General features: G+C 49.8%; 1 protein-coding gene and 1 non-coding gene across 2 annotated transcripts in view; both read right to left on the bottom strand.

Moving 5' to 3' along the window:
• Positions 1 to 3,089: 3,089 nt before the first annotated feature.
• The window catches only part of AP1B1 (adaptor related protein complex 1 subunit beta 1), a 74,850-nt gene continuing 56,807 nt past the window's right edge, over positions 3,090 to 21,132 (bottom strand). Inside the window, exons 10-23 of the mRNA XM_065418045.1 lie at positions 20,578 to 20,693; positions 18,319 to 18,484; positions 16,823 to 16,921; positions 15,349 to 15,608; positions 14,528 to 14,729; positions 13,402 to 13,422; positions 12,437 to 12,577; positions 11,380 to 11,525; positions 9,357 to 9,486; positions 8,441 to 8,525; positions 7,248 to 7,334; positions 5,557 to 5,711; positions 4,518 to 4,526; positions 3,090 to 3,187 (exon numbers count right to left, since the gene is read on the bottom strand). Of these exons, the coding sequence (XP_065274117.1) occupies positions 3,113 to 3,187; positions 4,518 to 4,526; positions 5,557 to 5,711; positions 7,248 to 7,334; positions 8,441 to 8,525; positions 9,357 to 9,486; positions 11,380 to 11,525; positions 12,437 to 12,577; positions 13,402 to 13,422; positions 14,528 to 14,729; positions 15,349 to 15,608; positions 16,823 to 16,921; positions 18,319 to 18,484; positions 20,578 to 20,693 (1,692 nt within the window). The 3' untranslated portion in view covers positions 3,090 to 3,112. The remainder of the gene's footprint in view (positions 3,188 to 4,517; positions 4,527 to 5,556; positions 5,712 to 7,247; positions 7,335 to 8,440; positions 8,526 to 9,356; positions 9,487 to 11,379; positions 11,526 to 12,436; positions 12,578 to 13,401; positions 13,423 to 14,527; positions 14,730 to 15,348; positions 15,609 to 16,822; positions 16,922 to 18,318; positions 18,485 to 20,577; positions 20,694 to 21,132) is intronic.
• LOC135890657 (small nucleolar RNA SNORD125) lies at positions 10,189 to 10,288 on the bottom strand. Its single transcript, XR_010562223.1, has one exon. It is a non-coding gene; the product is annotated as a small nucleolar RNA SNORD125 (small nucleolar RNA).

Here is a 21,132-nt window from a genome sequence, read left to right as displayed (position 1 = left end):
TGTCTATACTCCTCCACAAGCTTTCAAGCGGAAGGAGGTTCAAAGACAGACTGAAAAGCAATGATAGCAGGTGTCCAAGGCTGCAGTAATGGAAAGGGGGGTGGATTTTCAGGTAAGTGGCTGACGGGGGTGGTATGGATATTAATGACCACCTGAGCTGAGGCCATATGGGCGACACCAGCTGTGGCCAGCCAGTGCGGAGTGATGTGATCAGCTAGTCTTCAGCCGGTTCAGATACATAACACACCCGGATATCTCTGCTCTGAGCGGAAAGTACTGATCAAGTTTCAATAGCTCCTGCTGGCCAATATCTTGGGCTGGCCCAGACACCACACTGAGGCTATGTCTACACTACTGCAGTAAGTCGACCTAAGTTACGCTACTCCAGCTAGGTCAATAACATAGGTTGACTTACTGCGGTGTCTGCACCGCGCTGGGTCAACAGGAGACACTCTCCCGTCGACTTACCTTACTCTTCTCGTTCAGGGTGGAGTACCGGGGTCGACCGGAGAGCGATCTGTGGTCCATTTGGTGGGTCTTCACTAGACCTGCTAAATTGACCCCCCAGTGCATCGATCCAGCTGTAGTGTAGACATAGCCTGAGGAAGCTCAAGCTGCTGGAATCCTTGGCTGCCACTTAGTTAACAAACAACCCTTTGGGGGTCCTGCAGTGGGGAAATGCACCTGTATAAACCCCCGCTGGAAGGGCCAGAACCCTGCTCTGGTTTCTCAATAGGACAGTTCCTCCCCTGCAGGCCACATGACTGAACATCAGCAATAAACTCAGGGGAAAGGGCTGAACTGATGCCAGAGGTGGAAGAAGTGTGTCCAAGTAGCAAGGCAATTTAGCAACCAAGCAACCAGAGGCAGCAGAAACCAGCATAGAAGGAGCATCTGTCACTCAGAGCCATCTATTTCCCTGACCCCATCCTCTGCACAGAGCGGATTGATGGGAAGATGTCACCTTTATTCAATGTTACTTCTTTTAAAACACAAGTAAACATACGATATTATATATATTAGATATATTTACTGTAGGGATCTGAAAACTCGCACCAAACACTTCTATTTAACGGTGGTCAATTGCTTTTATTATTATTTCTGGAGGGGGAAAGAACATTAGTGTCACTGATTTCCAAAGGCGTAACCCCTACCCCTCCCTCCCCCCTACAGAAGCAACAAATAGGAAAAGGCTTAAATGCTCAGCAGAGAAACAGCCGCGCCCCACTTCTGCTGGGATTGCTGTAGCTGATGAGCACAGGAGAGTTACATGGGCCCTAAGGGCACAAAAATTGCAGATGCCACCCACTCCCCTGACCCATCAAAACTTATACTGGAAACAGTGATGGGGAGGGAGTTGTTCGGATGGCTGATCACATCTGCTGTTGTGGTTAAGGAATCGGAACAGCACAGACACTGGAGGGGGAGCCTCACAGAGACAGCAACGGAAGCCTGATGTGTCCCAGGGCAGTAAGCAAACCAGTCATAAACATGAGGAAACTCCTTCCTGGAAAGCTGAATTCAAGGACCATGGTGATGGGAGGATTATAATGAATACTGGCATATGATTTGGTACATCCCTTATTAGTCTTCAGAGCCATCTCCTATGGAGTCACCGTGATCCTAATACTAACAATGAGTATTTTGTCCTTCCTTGTGTTAATTCTGAGTGTGCATTATGTCCCCCAGAGATGGTAACAGCCCTCTTCATAGCAGTTGTGGGTACAGGCTGTGACTTCCAATGGTACTTAGCCCCCTAGGCTCTTTGACAATCCCAACCAGACTGAGGAAATACACGCTGAATGGAGGGTTTGCAGCGCAAGAAAAGGGGCTATTCTGTTCCAAGACAGATTACTCCTGCTAACCCCCTACAGCCTAGGAAGAGATCAAACCCTCTGCTTAAGGGTACCTCAGTGTTTGGGGGTAAACTCAAACTAGCCTTTTAAAGGAACAGATGACATCTACTGAGATCTGTTCCAGGTCTGGAACTGCACTATCCCTTATAGAACCTGAGGGCTTGCAGAGGGAAGGGAATGGAGCTTGTATCCGCAGAACAAAGAAAAGCAAGTGCCTTGGTCAGTTAAATTTCAAAGGGGGAAGGAGAGCTCTAAATGGAGATTTGCCACCTTGAAAAAAATACTCAAGGCATCAATTCATCATTAGCTAGCTGCCTTCAAAGCTGTCCACTCTGCAGACACAAAGCTTTCGGCAAGTTACAGAACAACTTGATCTGCAGAGGCAAAGAGCCCCAAATCATTTCCAACTCCTGTTACACCTCCCCCAGCCCCCCAAATTCCCACAATCCCCCCCAGGCTGAGACCTTGTGCCAAGCTTCAGCAAAGAGTCCCTTTTTATTGTCCACTCCTAGAAATAAGGGAGGATCAGAGGCACATTAAGCACAAATCAGCACGAGTGATGCTTCTGGATTTTTCCAAGCAGGACTGGAAGCAAATCCACCCCAAGTAACAGGTCACCATGAAAGGAGGAGGAAGAAGCGGTGCTTCAGCATAGCTATCCCATCAGAAGAGGGGTTATTAGCGATGAATTCTTCACCAGACAACACGTGTTTAAATGCAAGAGACCCATCACCGCTGTCTTCCCAGGGCTGGGCTTGGCGATGTAGCACAAGCCGTATTTAAGCACCAAAGTGTTGATTCATTTATTTGGCTGGGAAGGTCGGGGGAAATGGATTTGAAGATAGTAATGAGACTCAATGGGCACTGCCTTCCCACCCAGATTCTCACGCACGCTCTCTTAATTTCAGTAAGAGTACAAGGGCAAAAAACAGGGCTCTTAAAGGGGCAACGTCAGCAAAGAGGACACTGCATTACTTCACATGAAAGAATTCTACACTGATGCACTGAATCGCAACAAGATCCCTCCCCCTGCCCCCCTCTCCTCCCACCCCATCCCCAGAGAGCTGAAGATGGAATGCTAGGCACTGCCGCTCACACCATTTTCAGCATCAGGGGGGCGCCAGTTTGAAGTTTCCAGAGTATCTTGATCTTGCATTTGTTCCTTCCAAGGTCAAGAGGAAACATGCACACAGGTTCTGGTCCCCATTTCCTCATTTGGGATGCGGGAGGAGAGAGAGAAGGATGAGGTGGGTGCCTCAGTTCTTCAGAATGGTTTCATATGCTTGGTAAACATACTGGGATACCTCGGGCGCTCGGCACTTCAGAGACAGCTGCACGGAAAGAGGGAAAAACAACTCAATGGCACCTTACTCAGCACTGCAAGGGAGGCACTCACCTTCGACTCGCCAGCAGTTAGTAACTGGGGCACTGGATCAGAATCTCTAGCGAAAGGTTTGTGGGTGGGTGAAGAGAAGCATGCTAAAGACCTAGTGGAATGGCCATCCAAAGCCTTCGAAGAAAACCTCGAAAGCTTTCGGTGCCATGGATGTGCAGCAAAGCCAAGCCTCCGATGCCCTGCCACTCAACCGGGCGTTGGCTTCCAAAGGCCAAACTTCACCTCCATCCCACACAGACCAGCCAACGTCTCCCCTCGTTGTTGTAAAACTGACTTCAGAGATACTGAGTCAGGAGACTAAGGTTAGAGACAAAAGTTATTTAGGCTAAAGAAATTGATCCCCCCATTTAACGTCACCCGCTTGCTTCCCTTCCCGATTTGGGTCCCGTCCATCCATTCCCTCACCCAGCATCATTCCCCAGGGCAGGTTGAGAGGCAGAGTCGCCTGCAAGCCATTTGCATGTGATCTATAGGCACAAAAGGTGTAGGGAGCACAAATGAGCTAGAGACAGTCACTCGCGCATGCACGCACACTCCCTACCTCTGCCTGTTCGGGGCTTTGAACTGTTGGCTGTTAATACATTATTCACCTGGGCAGAAACCTGAAGTGTTATGTCTCATCTTTAATTGAAACTAATGCCTTGAAGTTACTTACCAGATAAGATTAAAATTTACATTTACACAATTCTCTTTGGTTTGAGCTCAATTAGTTCCTAAAACCAGAAATGAACGGGAAAGAAGAAATCCAGAACACAACTGGCAAGGTCCACTTGGGGGCTAGACACAGGGTGTAGTCACTAGGGCAAGGTTTTTCAGAAGTCACTAGTGATTTTGGGTACATCCATTTTGGGGTGTTTGTCTGGAGACACCGTAAGATGGGCCTGATGTTCAGAGGGTGGGTGCTTGGCACTTAAGATGCAGGCCCCTTTAAGGCTACTCAAGCTAAGCATCCAAAATGGCTAGTCACTTTTGACAGTCTGGGCCAAGCCATGCTCTGCTAGCATTTTCCAGAAGAGAGAGTGTGAGTGAGAGTGTGTGTGTCATTTTATGTGGTTCTCGCTTCCCCCAGCCCCCTTCCAAAACCTTCTGTGGTTGGATCTACCATGCATCAGCGGCCCCATGCTACTCAGGGTGTGCTGGAGGCAGCAACAGCATGAGGGAAAGAAATGAAATGAGGCGGACAGGAGGAGGTAATATCAGGGGTGAAATGATGAGAGCAGCTGTATACAGTGAAAAAAAGGGAGGGAAAAATATAGTCTGCTAACCTCCAAATCCTGCAACATCAGGGGCAGGCCAGCGGTGGGCATGCAGCAACAAAACATACAGAGAAATGTGAACCCAGATGCAAACTCATCAGAACGCAACAGAACAAAAAAAAAACTGCCAGGGGAACCTCTACAGCCAGTTTCAGCTGGGACTGGCTGAAACAGCTCACCACATTCTGATGACTGAGCACTCATGTCTCAGACAAGGTAAGTGCAGGGCTAATTGCAATCATCTGTGTTCGGGTTCATTCTTTGCAGCTGCTGTTGTCTGGCTCTCTCTATGGTCCAGGATACATGCTCAAGGGATTTTTTTTTTTAAAGGAATCTTAGTCTGAATTTAAAGGAACACTATGAAAGTAAGCATTTTCCTTACTTGTGTTAGTTACTAACACAGTAAAAATGATTTGAGCTGTCTTAATCTAATATGCTTCCCCAGTGTTTATCCTGTGTCACTATAACCTGCCCATCAACTCAGCTGGTACAGTCAGTGAAGGGTCCTGCCCCCGCCCAGCCCGTTCCAATGAGCACCTGTACAAGGGCCAGGGAAAGCTGAGCTCAGGTTCACCCCTTGCTTATCAGGAAGTGCCACTGCAGATCACCCAGCTTAACAACAAGACAGACTGGCCAATGACATCACCCGTTCTCACACACTAACACAAGGCTGCTGTGTTGGGGGTTGCCAACACCACAGAGGAATGTTTACTGAAAGGGAAATCTGAATCAGGGCCAACTTTCTAAGCAGAGGAGGCGGGGAACAAGCCTGGTGTCTTGAGGAGTACTAGTAGGGCTGCCAACAGTCCCTAATCACAAGGGACGTCCCTTATTTCTTCACCTCTGTCCAACAAGATGGGGAATTGCTGAGTGATGCAAAAAGCAGCATGAAATAACCCTGGCCAATGGAAGTGAGTCCTGCTTAGTGTGGGGTCGGGTGGGGTGGGGTGGGGCGGGAGCGCTAAGAGAACAGGCCCTTATTTTTGAAATACGTTGGCAACCCTATGTGCTAGCCTATTTTGGAACAGGAGGGAGGAGCTGGTCTTACCGTGAAACTGGGACTGCCGGGTTGGATTCGTAGCTCTGCCAGGACCCAGATCCCATTGGTCAGTTTGAGAGACTGGTACAGCATGTCTTGGCCCTCTACGTTCCTCTTGGCTACGGTGAAGATGTTGCTGCCTTGAAGCTTGCTGCTAACAGCATCTGGGTGGATAGACAGACACAGCTGAGTTGCTATGGCTAGGAGCACTGGAAATACTATGTCAGCTGGATGTCACCATGCAGTGTGCTGCAGGAACCAGCTGTTTCTGGTTAGAAGGCCTGGAACATACACACCTTGTTTAAAAGAGGATTGCGATCCCAGATCAGTAAGAATCTGTGTGAAGTCTTTGAATTTAAAGCCAAATATGTGACAAGCAGTTCCTTTTGTTTACCTGCCAAAACCCAAATTCAGGGTTCTGTTTCTCTTAGCACATGGCACTAAGCTGCAAAAACAGCTGCTCTGCTCCCCCGACTCGTAAGCCAGCCTTCCTCCCATGAGTGACTCCTAGGCAAATATACTGTCCAAGCAAATCCACAGCACTACAACATACAGAAGCATATTCTCTGTATCATTCACTGCAGACTTATGGTGGAAGAAGCTGAGACTTCACCAGCAGTTCCTTAACAGACTCCTGCTAAGGATGAGCAAGCCTTGAAGCCAGCATCCTTATGCCAGATAGTGACTCTTAAAGGGAGGAGCGGGGCCGAGCTTAGCTGGGCCTCCCACAGACAGGGTCAATTCACTATTTCCTAGCACCCTGAGAAGGGCTCGATTTAAACACCGCCTGGTGTTCGTGGCTTTTGTGACGGAGGCATGAGTCTCTAGGCGAATGCAAGGGCAGCTCATTTCAGGCAACCATTACTGAGTGGCAGTAGCATTTGCTCACTTCTGTCCCAAGCTGGATTGCAATAAACAGCTCAGCGTGAAATGCTCTGTATCTTGCTACCAAGTCTCTCAGCCACTCAGTCTCCTCTACCTTTCATTTCGTAAAGGTCAGTACATTGTGCTGCACTGGAACAAGCAGCAGGGACAAATGGATTTGGTCTGCATTGGTTTTTCACCCTCTTGATTCCTGCTGTGTCAAAACAGACATCTGACCCCAGGCAGAAAACAAGGACTAACAATCCCATCCAGTCAAGGCAGCCACAGCTGCTTGGAAACAAGAGGATACAGAGGTGTGGGAGGAAATGAAATGAGATTTGCTCTCTCTGATTACACAGCAGGAGTTTATCTGATCTAGAACTGTCCGACAGCACTAGGGCACAATTAATGGTCTCTGCTTTGGCAAGGGGCAGGTAATTCAGGCGCTAATGGGTCGCTGCAGAAAGAGAACCTCACTGGGCAGCAGGGAAGGACCTGTTTGCCCACAACCTCTCCACAGGAAGGGGCAGCACTGAAGCATTCAGCGAGCACCCTGGTTTGACGGGGCTCCATGGGTGCATTACTCCGCTGACTCTTAATCAAGTCAAGTCATCTCTGCTTGACAATACCTGCTGTCACTCCACAGGAAATCAGAGCCAGAGGGTGGGGAGCAATTGGCACTGGCTTTGAAAAAGTATTGCTTTTGGCTCTATAGATGTGGATTATTCCAACCAATAGGTTTCTACAGCCTGCAGACACTAGGTACAGCCCAAACCAACTCAACACTAAGCTGAGTTTGGGCCCCATTTTGAAGGAGCTGAACTACTGGAACTCACCTGCACTGAGAGGACAATCTTTGATCTGGAACTGGGCTTCATTCTCATTTGGAATGTCCTTCCAGGTGGCCAGGAACATCTGCCGCTCTGGAGAGGGAGACAAGTAGGTACACAGCGTGAATTCTGTGGGATCAGCCACCTCACTTGCACATCAGCTCCAGACAAACAACTCTGCCCAAGCCCCTTAAGGAAGGACTCCCCTCCTTTCCACAGACACCCACAGGGAGTAGCCTCCAGCAATCTATGGAAGGAGGTCAGCATCAATACTTTATTCCCTTAGGACTTGTCTACATGGGGACACTTGGAAAATTAATCCAGATTAACTAAAGGTGTGAACTGAAAGTGGATTAACTAAACTGCGTTAAACCCCTGTGTGGACACTCATTCAGAATGAAGTGGCTTTAATTCAGATTAGTTTAATTAACTGCCAAAGCATACACCAGCCCTGTTTAAAGTATTTCATTAGAAGAAGAAGAAAAATAGTAATGATACAAGAAAAACATGACTGTACAATCCAGGCTTTGAACAATGGGGGCAGAACTGTACTGGAGCACGGCTGAATCTAGCACTGTTCTGCTACATCCTTGCTTAATTTTTCAGCATGGTTGTAGTGTCTTGTGTAGACGGGTGTGCGCGCGCACATGTATATATTTTTCACACACGCAAGCAAAAGTCGCATTCTAGAGGACTGCTAGAAGGGTCAGAATCAGATGAAGGTGGGGCTTGGCTCTAGTTATGCTCAGTAACTGTCTCCAGTCCTTTCCCAAGCCCTGCTGTGGAAAGTGGTGGAAGAGAAAAGCAGTGAGGACTAACGGCTTGATAAGGGGCAATTCAGCCCTAACTCCAGGCTTACTGAGGCAGAGGTTAACTCGGCTCGGACGCCTCCCGCCCTGCTCATCAGAGCTCAGCCCTGCGGTGTGACATTCCCAGATTCATTCTCCTCGTTTCTCTTAAAATGAGTCCCAAGAGTCATGAACTACAGGGCTAGAAATACCACACTGTAAGGATTCCATCTGAACAGGATACAGCATCAGCTAAGGATCAGCAGTGGAATTGCATCTATACAGGCAACATTTCTGTACTGCCTACAGTAGTTCTCACACTACCTCCCCTCTTCCATTTACTCACTCACCCACACCCTGTCTCGTTACCTTCTCCCACAAGTCCAGGATAGAGAATCCCCATCAACTCACCCATCTTCCCATCTTCCACAAAGAGGATGTGCAGTGGGTACAAGGTGCTGAAGTAGAACACATCAATGTTGTTCTTCACTGCAACCTGGTACCAAGGGGACAGAGGGTGTTAGCTTCTCTTCCTGATCTAGCCCAGGAAGGCAGTTCACAGGTGAAACCCGACATGACATACACTGATGTATTTGATGCAAGGCACAGGGTCTAGTGGAATCAGCACAGAGCTGGGAACCAAGAACTCCTGAGTTCTAATCCCAGCCTTTAATCTCCTAGGCAAAGAGTTAAACTGGTCACATGGTGCTCACAGTGGCTGAGCACTGCCGGCATTATTTAACTGAAGAGCAGAACTGTAATAAAACTGGAGAACAGCAGCCAGTCCCAAACCTACAATCTTACACTCCACTGTAATTATCCTCCTCTTAGACCCCATTCCTACTCAGTAGCTGGAGCAGAAAGATCAGTTGAGTCTCCTTCCTCAGGCCAAGCCTGGGTACTGACTGCTAGCACTTTGTGAAGCTGGGAGAGTGTATTCAGTTGCATCTCTTGGCCTAGCCATATGCTGAGAAGGGCTCCCTGTTCTGTAAGCAGAGAAACCAGTCTGCATCAGAGCTCAACACTGGACCAGAACAAGGTTTCCCTTTTCCTGGAGAAAGAGAGAAGGCAGCAGGGAAATACTGCATCTCTCCACGTCCCATCTCAATATTCTGGCATTACCCATTTCATCTCAGCTTCCCTTCCTGCTCCCGCAACTAAACTTCATGCTGGTACGAGTTTCAGATTCTCCGCTGTGGCTCTCCTTGCCCATCCCAGCCCCACTGTGCCATTTAGACTGGTCCACTAACGAGGCTTGTGTGCACTTGGGAGCGAAGGCCACCAGCACATCCCTGCTGCTTTCAGTGCCTCCCCCACACAGCCTCACCTGGAGGTTGTTAAGAGGATCCATCTTCATGACAGAGCCAACTGTGTTCAGAGGGAGGGAGATCTCCACAGTCTGGTTGGGAGCAAGAGGGGCATGGATCTGAAGAGGAGCAGCTGGCGCCAGGCCGAAGCTGTGGGGACACCCCAAAGAGTAGGTGAGTTAGTGGAAAGAGAAAGGCGGCCGCTAGGATTTCTGTTGCTTGTTGTAAGTTTCCTGCCAGGTGGTGGGAGGATGCTAATGGCAGCACACATCAAATCTCCTTCCCTGGATGGCGCACACACCAGCTTGTAAGTATTTCCACCTTGCTGATCTGGCAGCGTGGCAGATTGGCCTGCGCAATTCCAGCCTGTGATGTGCTCGGGGACACTAAACCACACCGATAGCCTGTCTGCTCACACTCTGCAACTCCTTCCTTCCTCTCTGCCTATGCTGGGCACTCACACAGCATCATTACCTCTCACACACACTCCATTCAAATCCTCCTCCCAAACTATGGAGCAGCACGTTCAACAACCACACACCAGATCATCCACAGTCAAAGCAGAGGTGACCATCACAGGTTGTTGATTCAAACCCGTTACATCTCAACCACGGTGGGTATGGGGCATTGGCAAGTATCCAAACCCTGAGACCCTGCATCTTTATTTCTAGGCAACCTCATACTAGTAGGGAGAACTCCAGAGCCCTCAGGCACCCCGTGAGCCGGGGCTGGAGCGCCTTTTGCTCCTTTGGACACACAGGGAGTGTTATTCAGCTTAGCAGAAGACACACGGCTAACGAGGAGGACCCGTTACCAGCAACGAGGGGGTCTTGTTCAATCTCTGTTCTTAACTGAGGGCCAGCCTCTTCAGTCAACTTCTTAGAGGCTCAGGTTTACTCATCACCATGGGCACTCAGGGAGAGAAGGATCATCATGTGAGGCTATTTCTACCTTGATGGGACGACAGGATGTGCTATCTACCCAGGCTTTACGTGGTCACCCCTGCCCTCTAGCTCCACAGACACTTCCTTCTAGTGCTTGTCCAGCCTGAACCTCTGCTGAGCACCAAGATGACTCTGAGGTTTAGCTTCCCTAGATGGTTGGACTCCCCCAGGCTGTAATGCAAGAGGAGCAGTGATGGCCCTAGAATAACTAAAGGAAAAATGCAGGCTCTGCTTCCCAGAAGTTGGTGGACACGTGGTCACTGCTTTTCCTTTAGGGCCTGACTATAGAAACACTTCATTCGCAACAAGCTGGGGCACAGATCTACTTTGCACTAGCCTACCGTGCTCTAAGTGTCCACATGGACCCTACTGCAGCACACAAAGTCCCACTTTTCACTTTGATCTGCTCCCACTTCAAAGCGGAGTAGATCAGAGCTCACTACAGACCGACTCCGCTTTGAAATGGGAGTATACCAAAGTGAACAATGGAGCTTTTAGTGCATGGCAGCAGGCTCCACATGGACACTTACTGTACAGCAGGTTAGCGCAGGGTAGATTTACACCCTCGCTCTCCGCAAATTATGTGTTTGTAAGACAGGCCCACAGTCATTTTAGCACCATCACTGCCCTTTGCCCGTTCCCTACACACATCCACCATTGCCTGCTACCCCGACAGGACAGGCTGTAAAGTCACCGGTACTGGCCAGCAGGAGATATGCCGTGTGCAGTGCACACAGCCCCTTCCACCCCGACAGCACCCAGGGCACACACCAGCACTTCTCTTGCCAAAGCTGTTCCCATCCTAAAGTCTTTTCTGAGCTTAGATCTCATGAGCATATGATTGGTACAGCAACACTGATCTTCCAGAACTAGCAACAGACCCACCTGCCAGGCCAGGGGCTTATAGGTTTTGCCACTGCCAAGTTCAATCAACTGTGCTCTCATATCAATGGGCCAACAGGAGCTCTGCAGACAGCTCACCCCTTGCTTCCAACCATATCCCACACTGCCAAAGAGGGCATCCCTCCCCAGGCTGAGCAGACTCCTGGGATCACCGGATGCATAGTGTGCTGCACTAGCAGCCCAGCAGGTATTTTACCTGTTACGGTTGAACTGGATGGCAAAGTCAGACATGACCTGCAAGGCCTTGTTAGTTAGTAAGAGATCCATGGAGATGGCGCCCACCTGGCGGCTGAACGTGCCAGAAATCTCCAGGCCCTTGGCCTTCATGGCTGGGAGCCAGACCTACATTATGTGAAGACAGAAGAAAATTATTTTGACCTGATCTGAAACACAAGGTGAACTGCCTATCACAGAGGAGCCAAACAGGACTTAGGAGTCCAGGTCTCAACAGCAGGAGCTCCTGACCTGTCAGGACAGCAGAGTCAGACAGTCCATCTGCAAGTCTAACATTTTACTGCTACAGGTAGGAAGTTAAGGATTTAAAAATCAAGATTCCCTGGCTCTCCTCCAGCTCACAAAGGCAGGGAACATACCAGACATGCATGTAACCTCCCTGCGAAGGAACAGGCACTTTCTAGCCCACGGGGATCCAGGCCCTTTTTGTCACATCTTCCCAGTACACTGACTGGCTCTTGGAAGGAGTCATTAATGTGAGCCAGAATACCTGCACGGGACTGCAGGTGAGAACACTGGCAAGCTCACTAGTGCTGCCTCTATGCACAGATAGGCTCAAGTTTCTAGGGACGCAGGATCCTCTGGGATCAACCCTCATTCTCTCCTTCACTCTGAGGCCTAACAGATGGCAGCCCCTCCTCAAAGGAGGGGGTCTCCAGACTGTCCCCACCACCAGCTGTTCTAGGATGGGGAGGCACCCGGTTGATAGACTTACCCACCTGGACAGAGAGAGGATATCTAAGACACATTAATGTATATGTCACCCTTGAACATCCTCCATGTGTGGCTACAGCTTGCCGGACACGACCCTCCACAATTTCACCTGAGGATTTACACTTCACCCCCTTCCTGGGGCATCCCCAAGTTCTACCAGCTTGGGGCAGCTTAAGACTTTCCTGTGGATCCCCACCCTATGTTGATTTTTAATAGCAGCAGTCCATACAACCTGGCAACGTTAGAGCCCAAATAGCTAGAGCCAAAGCCTTGGGTGGGAGGTCAGTACAGGCAGTGCCACTCACTGTTTTGGGTGCTACGTGGGATCCTGACAGTGTGCCCACTCCACCGGCCAGATCAAAGAGGTCTCCCAAGCCACCACTGGGGGGTGGCCCGAGGTTTGCAGGCATCACTGCGCTGGGAGCTGTAAAGCCGGTGCCACCCATCTGTATGAAACAAGGAAGCCAGTTACTCTGGGCACCATGAAAGAAACGAGAGAACAAAAAGGAAGGTGCAAAATGTGACAGACTGGTAAACATGGAAGATGCAAACTCACTGCAGGACTGCCTCCTACATCGCTTCTCAGCTGCAAAGAGACAAGAAAGAGGAACATCACTGAGAGCAGTGGCAGGCGAATAAAGAGCGGGTCAGATGGGGGGGGGGGGGGGATCTCCAACACACACAGCCATGACCCATTTTACCAATGGCTCTTTAAAAAGCACTGGACGAAGGGTGGGGTCAGGAACTGTTCCAAGACTGCTTAGCAGGCCCTGTGGCTTCGAGGCACTGGGACACATTTGTTATTTCACAGTCTGCTTCAGATCTGCTTTTTGCCAACATCCAACAAGCTAAGCATCACACACACACCAACCAAGAGCAGAGACAAGGACAGAAACAGCCAGAGAGACCGATAGTTTAGAAGAGATGGGGAACTCATAGACACTCTTATAGAACAAAGTTTCTCTCTTCTCTGCTGCCTTGGAGGTGGGGTATTGGGTGTTGGAGCAGGTTCCCAGTGGGAGCCCCGAAGGATCTAAGGTAGTTGGCTACAATTTGAGTGGGACGGCACTATATGAAACATGGGTCTGATGGCCTTGAACCAAGCTAACTGATGGCCTTTCTTCATACCCCACTCCAGGCATATAGTAGCTCACAAACTCCAACTGTTCCTTCTATACTACAGTGACAGGGAGCAGGGATCGGTGAGGGGAGCACACGGGAGGTTGGCTAGGTATATTCCAGAGAGCTAGTAAAAAGGGCTGATCCATACCCCTTCAGACTCATCCCCCATCTCCAAGAAGAAGCAGGCAAGGTGAAGAGAAGAGCCAGCCACATGCACAGAGACACAAGCCAGGAGAGAAGAGAGACAAACAGGGAAACAAGAGAAGGGGAGGGAGGGAACAGAAATTAGTCCAACTTCATTGCCACTCAGTACATCAGACTGGCATAAGTATTCAGGGGGCAACTAAAACACTGGAGTCAACAGGTCCCCAGAGAGACCCTATCCCAGGACACGAACAGAGCCAGGGAGGTGCCGTGTTGGCTGGTGCTTTTTAGCTTTGGAACCTGCATCTTGGATGACACCACATGTTTCTGCCAGCTTAAAGCACCTATGAGCAGAGCCCTCCTCTGGTTTGTTCACACGGATACCCTACTTTGCTGACACCAACCCAGGAAACTGAGCAAACAGTTCTGACTTGTTACTTGGGCCAGATCTACACCCCTTTAAAGGGCCCCTAGCAGAACACTAGTTATTTCTCTGGCTACTGATTTTTCAGCTCACAAATAGGCTACTACAGACCTTCTGGGAGCCTTCCTCCCACATCAGGGAGGGACCACCATGGCACCTGCTTGCTAGGGACAGAACAAAGAGGTGAGCAGCCCTTACGCCAGACCAGTAACAGGCCTAGAGCTCAGAGGAAGCTTTGGAATCCAGCCGCTTTTCATGCCAAGCCAGCGTTCCATTTTGACATCAGCCTGGCTCTCCAACAACTCCCAGTCCTCTTGTGCTGGGTGCCCTGCCAACACACTGACTGCCCAGGTCAGGGATTTCCAGCCTTGCTGGGAAAGCATGCCAGTTTAGAAGCCAGACCATGCTGTGTCCACTGCTTCCCATTACATGGTGTGTGCTCGAAGTCCAAATCCCAGCCTCAGGATGGTAAGAACCTAGGCTAGAGCACATACAACTGGAATGGAAGGTGTGCACTACATGGACCTGGATTCACCAGTAAGGTGATGATGGAAGCCTAGTGTATCATTAGCAGGATGCTCCATAGTGGTTTAGGTTATTGACACAGCCAGACAACAGATGAGCACAGCTGTCAGCGAGGGACATACCTTGATTCACAACCAACGCACTGTCCATTAGAAATCAAGCATACAAACCCATGACCTACCAAGCTGTCCAAGCCACCTCCAAGAAGATCCACAGCCCCCATCTGCACAGAGGATGTAGCAACAGGAGGTCCGCTCACTGGGGGGCCCAGGTCAAGGTTCAGGAGGTCACCAAGGAGGTCACCCTGAGTTGGGATGACAGCTGGTTGCTCTGAAGGTGGGGCTCCTGATGGGGCTGCGTCAGGGCTCTCTGCACTTTCGCTCCTGCAGAGGGAGTTAGAGAAGATGAAACATGTGACACCATAGGGAGATCTGGGTGACCTAACAGACATCCGGCCTCACTGCAAAAGGAACAGATTTCATTCCAACAGGCTAGGGCAAGGAATATTGAGAGACATTCTCTCCCAGCCAGAGCCCACCCAAGCCACAGGGCCAATATTTCAGCATTATTATACTGATCAGAGACTTGCCTTCCACTTGCACGTGTACCCTGAACACTGGATCTAAAGGGGGCCACTTACTTCAATCTATGCTGACTTACTACTGCAGGGGGACGCTCTCCCCAGTGGATAGAGATAAGCCATGCACCAGAAGCCAACACCAGATGGCACCTCAAAAGATCTTCAGTTCAATGCTGAGATCATCAGTGGCCTCTGCAGACCCTGCAAGGGGATCATGTACTGCTGAGAATATGGAGGGGTAACTTGGCCCCATGGTGAAGTCCATCCCTGGGAAGGGGCGGACTGAGCGTGGCTCAGCACTGCTCAGCCTAAATGAACAAGTGCTGGCAGTTTCCAGGTAGAGTCTGCAGAGGGCAGATACTGTCAACAGAAGGAACAGAAAAAGACTGCTGGATGCAGCTAGAGAGATGCCAGGTACTCACGACCCTGTCCGCGGAGGCAAGCTCTTATGCACAATGCCTCTGCTCCCCTCCACGAAGGCACTGGGAGGCTTATGATAGACAGAGGCCAGCGTGCCAATGTAACAGATCAGCTCATCCAGCAGGGTCGGCTCAATCAGGTCCGTCTCCTCGGAGATGAGGGGCTTCTCCGCAAGCACCACTTCCTTGGCAGCTACAGGATCAGTGGAGAGCAGACGCCAGTAGATGTAGCCACGGTCCCGCAGGTCCGGATTATCAGAGTCCTTTGGGAAATGCAGCAATTAGAGCAATTCATGGGCTGGCTGAATCTAGCAGGGGAAGAGGATACAGACTACTAATCATTGGCCTAGGAAGCAGCATTAATAATCTCCCTCCAGGACAGAGGCCAACTGCCCCGACAAATTCTGCTGCAGGTATTTGGTAAGGGAATGGGGGCAGAATAGAAAAATATAATCAACTCTGCCAGTTGTACACATGCTGCAAGGTGTAAGCATTTTGGGGTGTATTCTTTAGTGGGGAAACAACAAGGGATAGAGAAAGACAGGCAGCTCTTCTCCCTGTTCTTAAGAAGTCGGTCGTAAGCAGTTTTGTGGTAAGGCTGCAACAGAGCAAAATGGGCTCAAGAGGAGATCAAGGCTGGGAATTTCTGGAAAGCTTTAAAAGGTTTAATTTTAGTGACTTATTTAGCACGAATGATAATCTCCAAAGCATTTAATTGCATGTAGAGAGGTTTCTATCATACATAAAACTAGCCAAGAAAACCCTCCGTCTGTTTCCATAAAGCCCTTCCAACTAACATGATTAGGGCCCTACCAAATTCACGGCCATGAAAAACGCGTCACGGACCATGAAATCTGGTCTTGTGTGTGCTTTTACCTTGTACTATACAGATTTCACGGGGGAGACCAGCATTGTGCAAATTGAGGGTCCTGACCAAAAACGGAGTTGCAGGGGAGTCACAAGGTTATTTTAGGGGGGAGGGGTATTGCCACCCTTAGTTCTGCATTGCTGCCATCAGAGCTGGGCGGCCTGAGAGTGGCAGCTGCTGCCTGAAGGCCCAGCTGTGCAGGCAGCAGTGCAGAAGTCAGGGTGGCAATACCATACCATGCCATGCTTACTTCTGCGCTGCTGCTGGCCGCGGCTCTGCCTTCAGAGCTGGGCTCCCGGCCAGCAGCCGCCGCTCTCCAGCTGCCCAGCTGTGCAGGCAACACCGCCGCCAGCAGCAGCTCAGCAACTCCCCCATCAATAACATTGCAACCCCTCTGATTCTGGAGCAAAGCTAAACGGCTGGGGAGTCCCTCTGTCTAGTTCTCCCACTATTTGCCCCTCTTCATTCTGTAACGGGACAGCCCAGGCCGTTCCCCATTCTGACACAGCAAGCCCCACACTGTCCATAAATGCTAGTCTGAAAGCACTGCTAGCTTTAGAGGTGGTGGGCAAACCGTCCCTTTCTCATGGGCGAGAGCTTGTTACACACCTGAGTAGCCAGGCTCAGCACCTGCTGCACCAGCTCCTGGGTCTCAGTGGGCTTCTTTAGGAAGAGCTTCACAATGGCAGTCAGCAGCTGCAGCTGGACCTGCACAGTGCAGGCAGGAGAGAGTTAGGAAGCAGGCAGACCATGGGAGGCATGTGCACATCTGAATGTCAAGTACGTGCACCTCACCAGCAAATGCAACTCCCATCGTGCACGGATACAAGCCTGCACCAGTTGAAAACTCTAACCCAGGGTGACCAACTAGAAGTGGGGGATGCTTTAAACAGTCATCAGCCAACAGACCAACAAGACCATCGCAGGCCAGATAAGCAACCTCCTTAAACCACTCACTCCTGTTCAGACCTGCTACGGCCCACAATCTCAGAGGGTTCAATTACAGGTTATTAGGTTCAATGGGAGAACAACTGGGGTGAAATTCTAGAGCCAGTGTATGCAGGAGGTCAGGCTAGATGAGCTGAACAGTCTCTCCTGGCTTTAAAAAAGAATTTACGAGTCACACCCACATGAGGATGGTCAATTTCCCTCTTCCCCTTGATCTGAAATGTTATGGTACATACAGTTTATTTGGATGTTTTATGTTTATTTATAGACTTTTCTCCAGGCCCCTTCCCCATGTCAGTATCAGAGCATTTTATAAACGTGAATAAGCTTATCCTCCCCTTCCAGAGTGTTGTGGGGAAGTATTACCCCCATTTTACAGATGGGAAACTGAGACACAGAGGGACTAAGTGATTTGCCCAAGGTCACTCAGGATGTCAGTGGCAGAGGCAGGAATAGACTCTACATCTCCCAGGCCCAGTTTATTGTATTAATCCCCAAACAATCCTAGGGTTAGGGCAGCCTCACAAGCTCACTCCCTGCCTCCTCCAGGCTAGAGGCAGAATCTAGAGCTACACCCAGTGTTTCAATTGTTTTGCCTTGACCTTAGTTTACCACAGCAGAAGGGATTGTGGGCATGTCCTGATCTGAGAACTGACTGAGATCCCATCGCCTGGGGACAAGGTGCAGAAGTCATGCTCTCAAGAACATCCCATGGGGTGAAAGTGTTTAGGGAAATGAAGAAGTAATTACACTGCTCAGCTCAGCACAACCACCCAGCACAGCATACAAGCTACAAATACATCTTTGCTTCCTGGCTAAGTCTCCTGTAAATGAGCAGCACAGACATTCACACAGGGACCACTCACAGAACTCTGGAGGCAGTTTACAAGTTAATGGATAACTGAAACACTACACAGTCTTAGGGATAGCTCTGCAGACCAGAGTGCTCAGTTCATCCAGAGAACAGGAACAGCACGAGCGGCTTCCCCCATGCTGGCCCTGCAAACCTCATCTTAGGGGCACAGATCTTTGGGGAAAGGATAGCTCAAGATCCAGGTCTCTTTGTAAAGGTTAAGCAGTGACCTAGAGAGAACAAGTTCTGTGATCCATCCTTCCCCCAGCCCTGTCCATCTGACTTTCCAGCTCCATCCCATCACCTGGGTGCTCTCATCATGGAAGCCCTCCAGAAAGCTCTCCAGCAGCTCATCCGCGTTGTCAATTCGCTCCGCGTATTCTCCCACAATCCAAATCATGGCAGCCCGGGCCTCAGGCTCGTCAAGAGAGTCCAGATTCTCACACAGGGTGGCAATCACGCTCTCGTACCTTCACGGCAGCAGACACAGAGTTAAGCAGCTCATGGGGAACCAGACAAATCCTACCACCCCTGGCCTCCCCCCAGGAGAGTTTCTTTGCAGTGCGTGAACTGGCATGTTGTGCACAAAGGTAAGGTGGTAAGTAGTGAGGTGTGTCACACTCCCCGCCCCCTGAAAGGCTACTCTCAAGTTCAGGGCTGTTTTCCGGTAGAGATGAGATTACTGGAAGTCTGAGCTACAGTGAATGAATGCCCCAGAGCATGAGCCTATCTTGACAAGAGTTAAGATCGTTCCTTCTAGCGTGACTAACACACCCTGCATCTACACACAGCCTCTCAGAGCAGTCTGAGTCTTCCCGCTAGGTTCAGTCAGGTCTGTTCCATTGTGTCATGGCCAGCGGGGAAAGAGGAGAGTTACTACAGGCCCTTGCTGCTAGGTTTAGATCATTGAAGCTACTGGTGAGTGACTGAAAAAAGAAAGGAAGAGAGGATTGAGACCATGGAAAAGGGGGTGGCTGGAGTGTGAACAGGAGAGGTTGTGAGAAGAGTCAGATATTGAGAAAGCAACATTTTTGCTTTAGGTCAACTGAAACCAAAGAATACAGGAAGCCCTTTGCAGGAATCACGTTAGCCCATCAGAAGGGAGGCTCCCTTAGCTCAGCTCCCCTTGTCTCCCTTTGTTTGACTGTACTTGGCAATGGTACAGTCAAACAAAAGCCAGGAGATTCCAAGGGCTCCAGCATGTGCATTCTTCTCCTCCAAACGCTTCTCCAGCTGCTGGCTCCTACCGCTGCCTTTGGGGAGTCTCTGCTGTGACTCTGTTCAGAGTCTCTGTTCAGAGATAGCATCTAGAGACAGACCCTTCGTTAGCAGCAGTTGGTGCCTAGGGCTTTTGCCTTTGACAAAATCAGATATTTGTATAGTGCAAGTCTGCCACGCACACTAGGGCTGGGTCTACTTCAGCTACGTCATCGCTTTTTCAGAGGGTATAGGCCTGGATCCTCTAGCCTCTCTAGAGAATTAAGTCATAAGCTACTCATCCTGGTCATCCTCTGCTATCTTCTCCAGCACAGTGGCAGTTGTGACATTACACCCCATATTCTTCATAGAAATATTGTTATGATATGAATATGGCATAACTAAGATATGTTTTATGGAAGATGGGTCATGTATCATTGGAAAGGTTATGATTTACTGAATGTGATTATCTAATTTGTATGCATGTATCTGAAATTAGAAATATTGACTAAGTAATCATTACAACTGTGTTTTCACCTGGGGAATGCCTACCAGACAGTATGCAAACAGCCTGGATGGACCATAGGGCTTTGAAGTTACTAATCTCCCGCCTTCCTGAGAAGTTTCCTGGGATACTGCTTTGACGCTGCAGGGTCATGTGATCATGTCACCTGATACAGGAGCTCTTAAATTGCTGGTATTTTTCCACAGGATGGGAAACAAAGGATTCCTGCCATATGCAAATCCTATTTAAGGCTGGGGAGCGAGTTAATCAGGGCTCTTCTCCATTGCCTCCCCACCCAAGAAGGAAGACTGCTGAAAACACCTGAAGAAACAAAGGAACTAAGCTGGTGGAGGCAGGGGCTGAGCCCAGGCGAGAAAAGTCAGCCTGTAAAAGGAATCCCTGGAGATTTAAGCTGCAAGCGGTGCAGTTTACCTTCAAGAAACTCTGCAACCTGCTTGAAACAACATTTAGGGTGAGAAATTATTATTTGTAGCCAGTATTCCTTAGTCTATTAAGCTTAGTTTGCGTGTTTTGTTTTATTTGCTCAGTAATCTGCTTTGATCTGTTTGCGATCACTTAAAATTTACCTTTTGTAGTTACAAACTTGTTTATCTATTCCAAAATCCAGTTTGTGCATGACTGGGGGGGGGGGGTTCCTAAATGGGGTCTTAAAAAAATGGGGCAGGCGCAAAAAGATTCCCCCAGAACAGGCCCTCCCTTATACCAAGCCGTTGAAAGGCTTGCTAGACTGAGCTGTAAGAGCAGCAGCAAAGCACGCCAGCAAGCCTGGCCCAGTGAGCATTTGCTCAGGCTCACTGGAGCAGCACTCAGGGGAGTGGTCAGCAGGTGGTGCTCACATACTTGTTGGGGTACTTGCGGAAGATGTCCTTAATGACCACAATGGCTTCTTGCACCACATAGTTGACTTTGGTCTGGATGAGGTCGAGCAGCGTGCTGACGCAGCGCTCTGCTGATTGCTGTTCAGAGAAGAGAGGAACATGGTCAGTCAGCAGCAGATGAGAACAGAGAGAACTGACAGCCCCCCCAGGGAGTCCCACTGCATTTGGTGCATCCCCAGAGATGGAGTGAGAGTGGTACCAGCAGCAAGGCAGCGTTTCTGGGCACTGAAAGCAGAGGCACCTGTATCCCCTCGGACAGCTCCTGTACACACTAGAGGGATGCACACCTCACAGCTTGTTTCAGCGGAGCTCTTCGCACATACCAGGAGCTCTTTGTATCCTCCATCCCCTCCGCAAGCTCAGTGGGGGTCACCCTCCCGTCCCCCTCTCTCGCAGAAACTCCCTGCAACTCCCCCCACCATGCTCCCTACTGCCAGGGGCTCTTATGCTCCCCATTTCCTCCTCCCCCCCTTGCCAGAGGCTGTGGGCTCTCTTAATTACCCTTTTCCCCCATACC

This window comes from Emys orbicularis, chromosome 16 (genome assembly GCF_028017835.1).
Source record: "Emys orbicularis isolate rEmyOrb1 chromosome 16, rEmyOrb1.hap1, whole genome shotgun sequence".
In the NCBI taxonomy this organism is placed as follows: domain Eukaryota; kingdom Metazoa; phylum Chordata; order Testudines; family Emydidae; genus Emys; species Emys orbicularis.
Note: the sequence above shows the minus strand (reverse complement) of the source record. Positions and strands in the feature narration are given on the sequence as shown.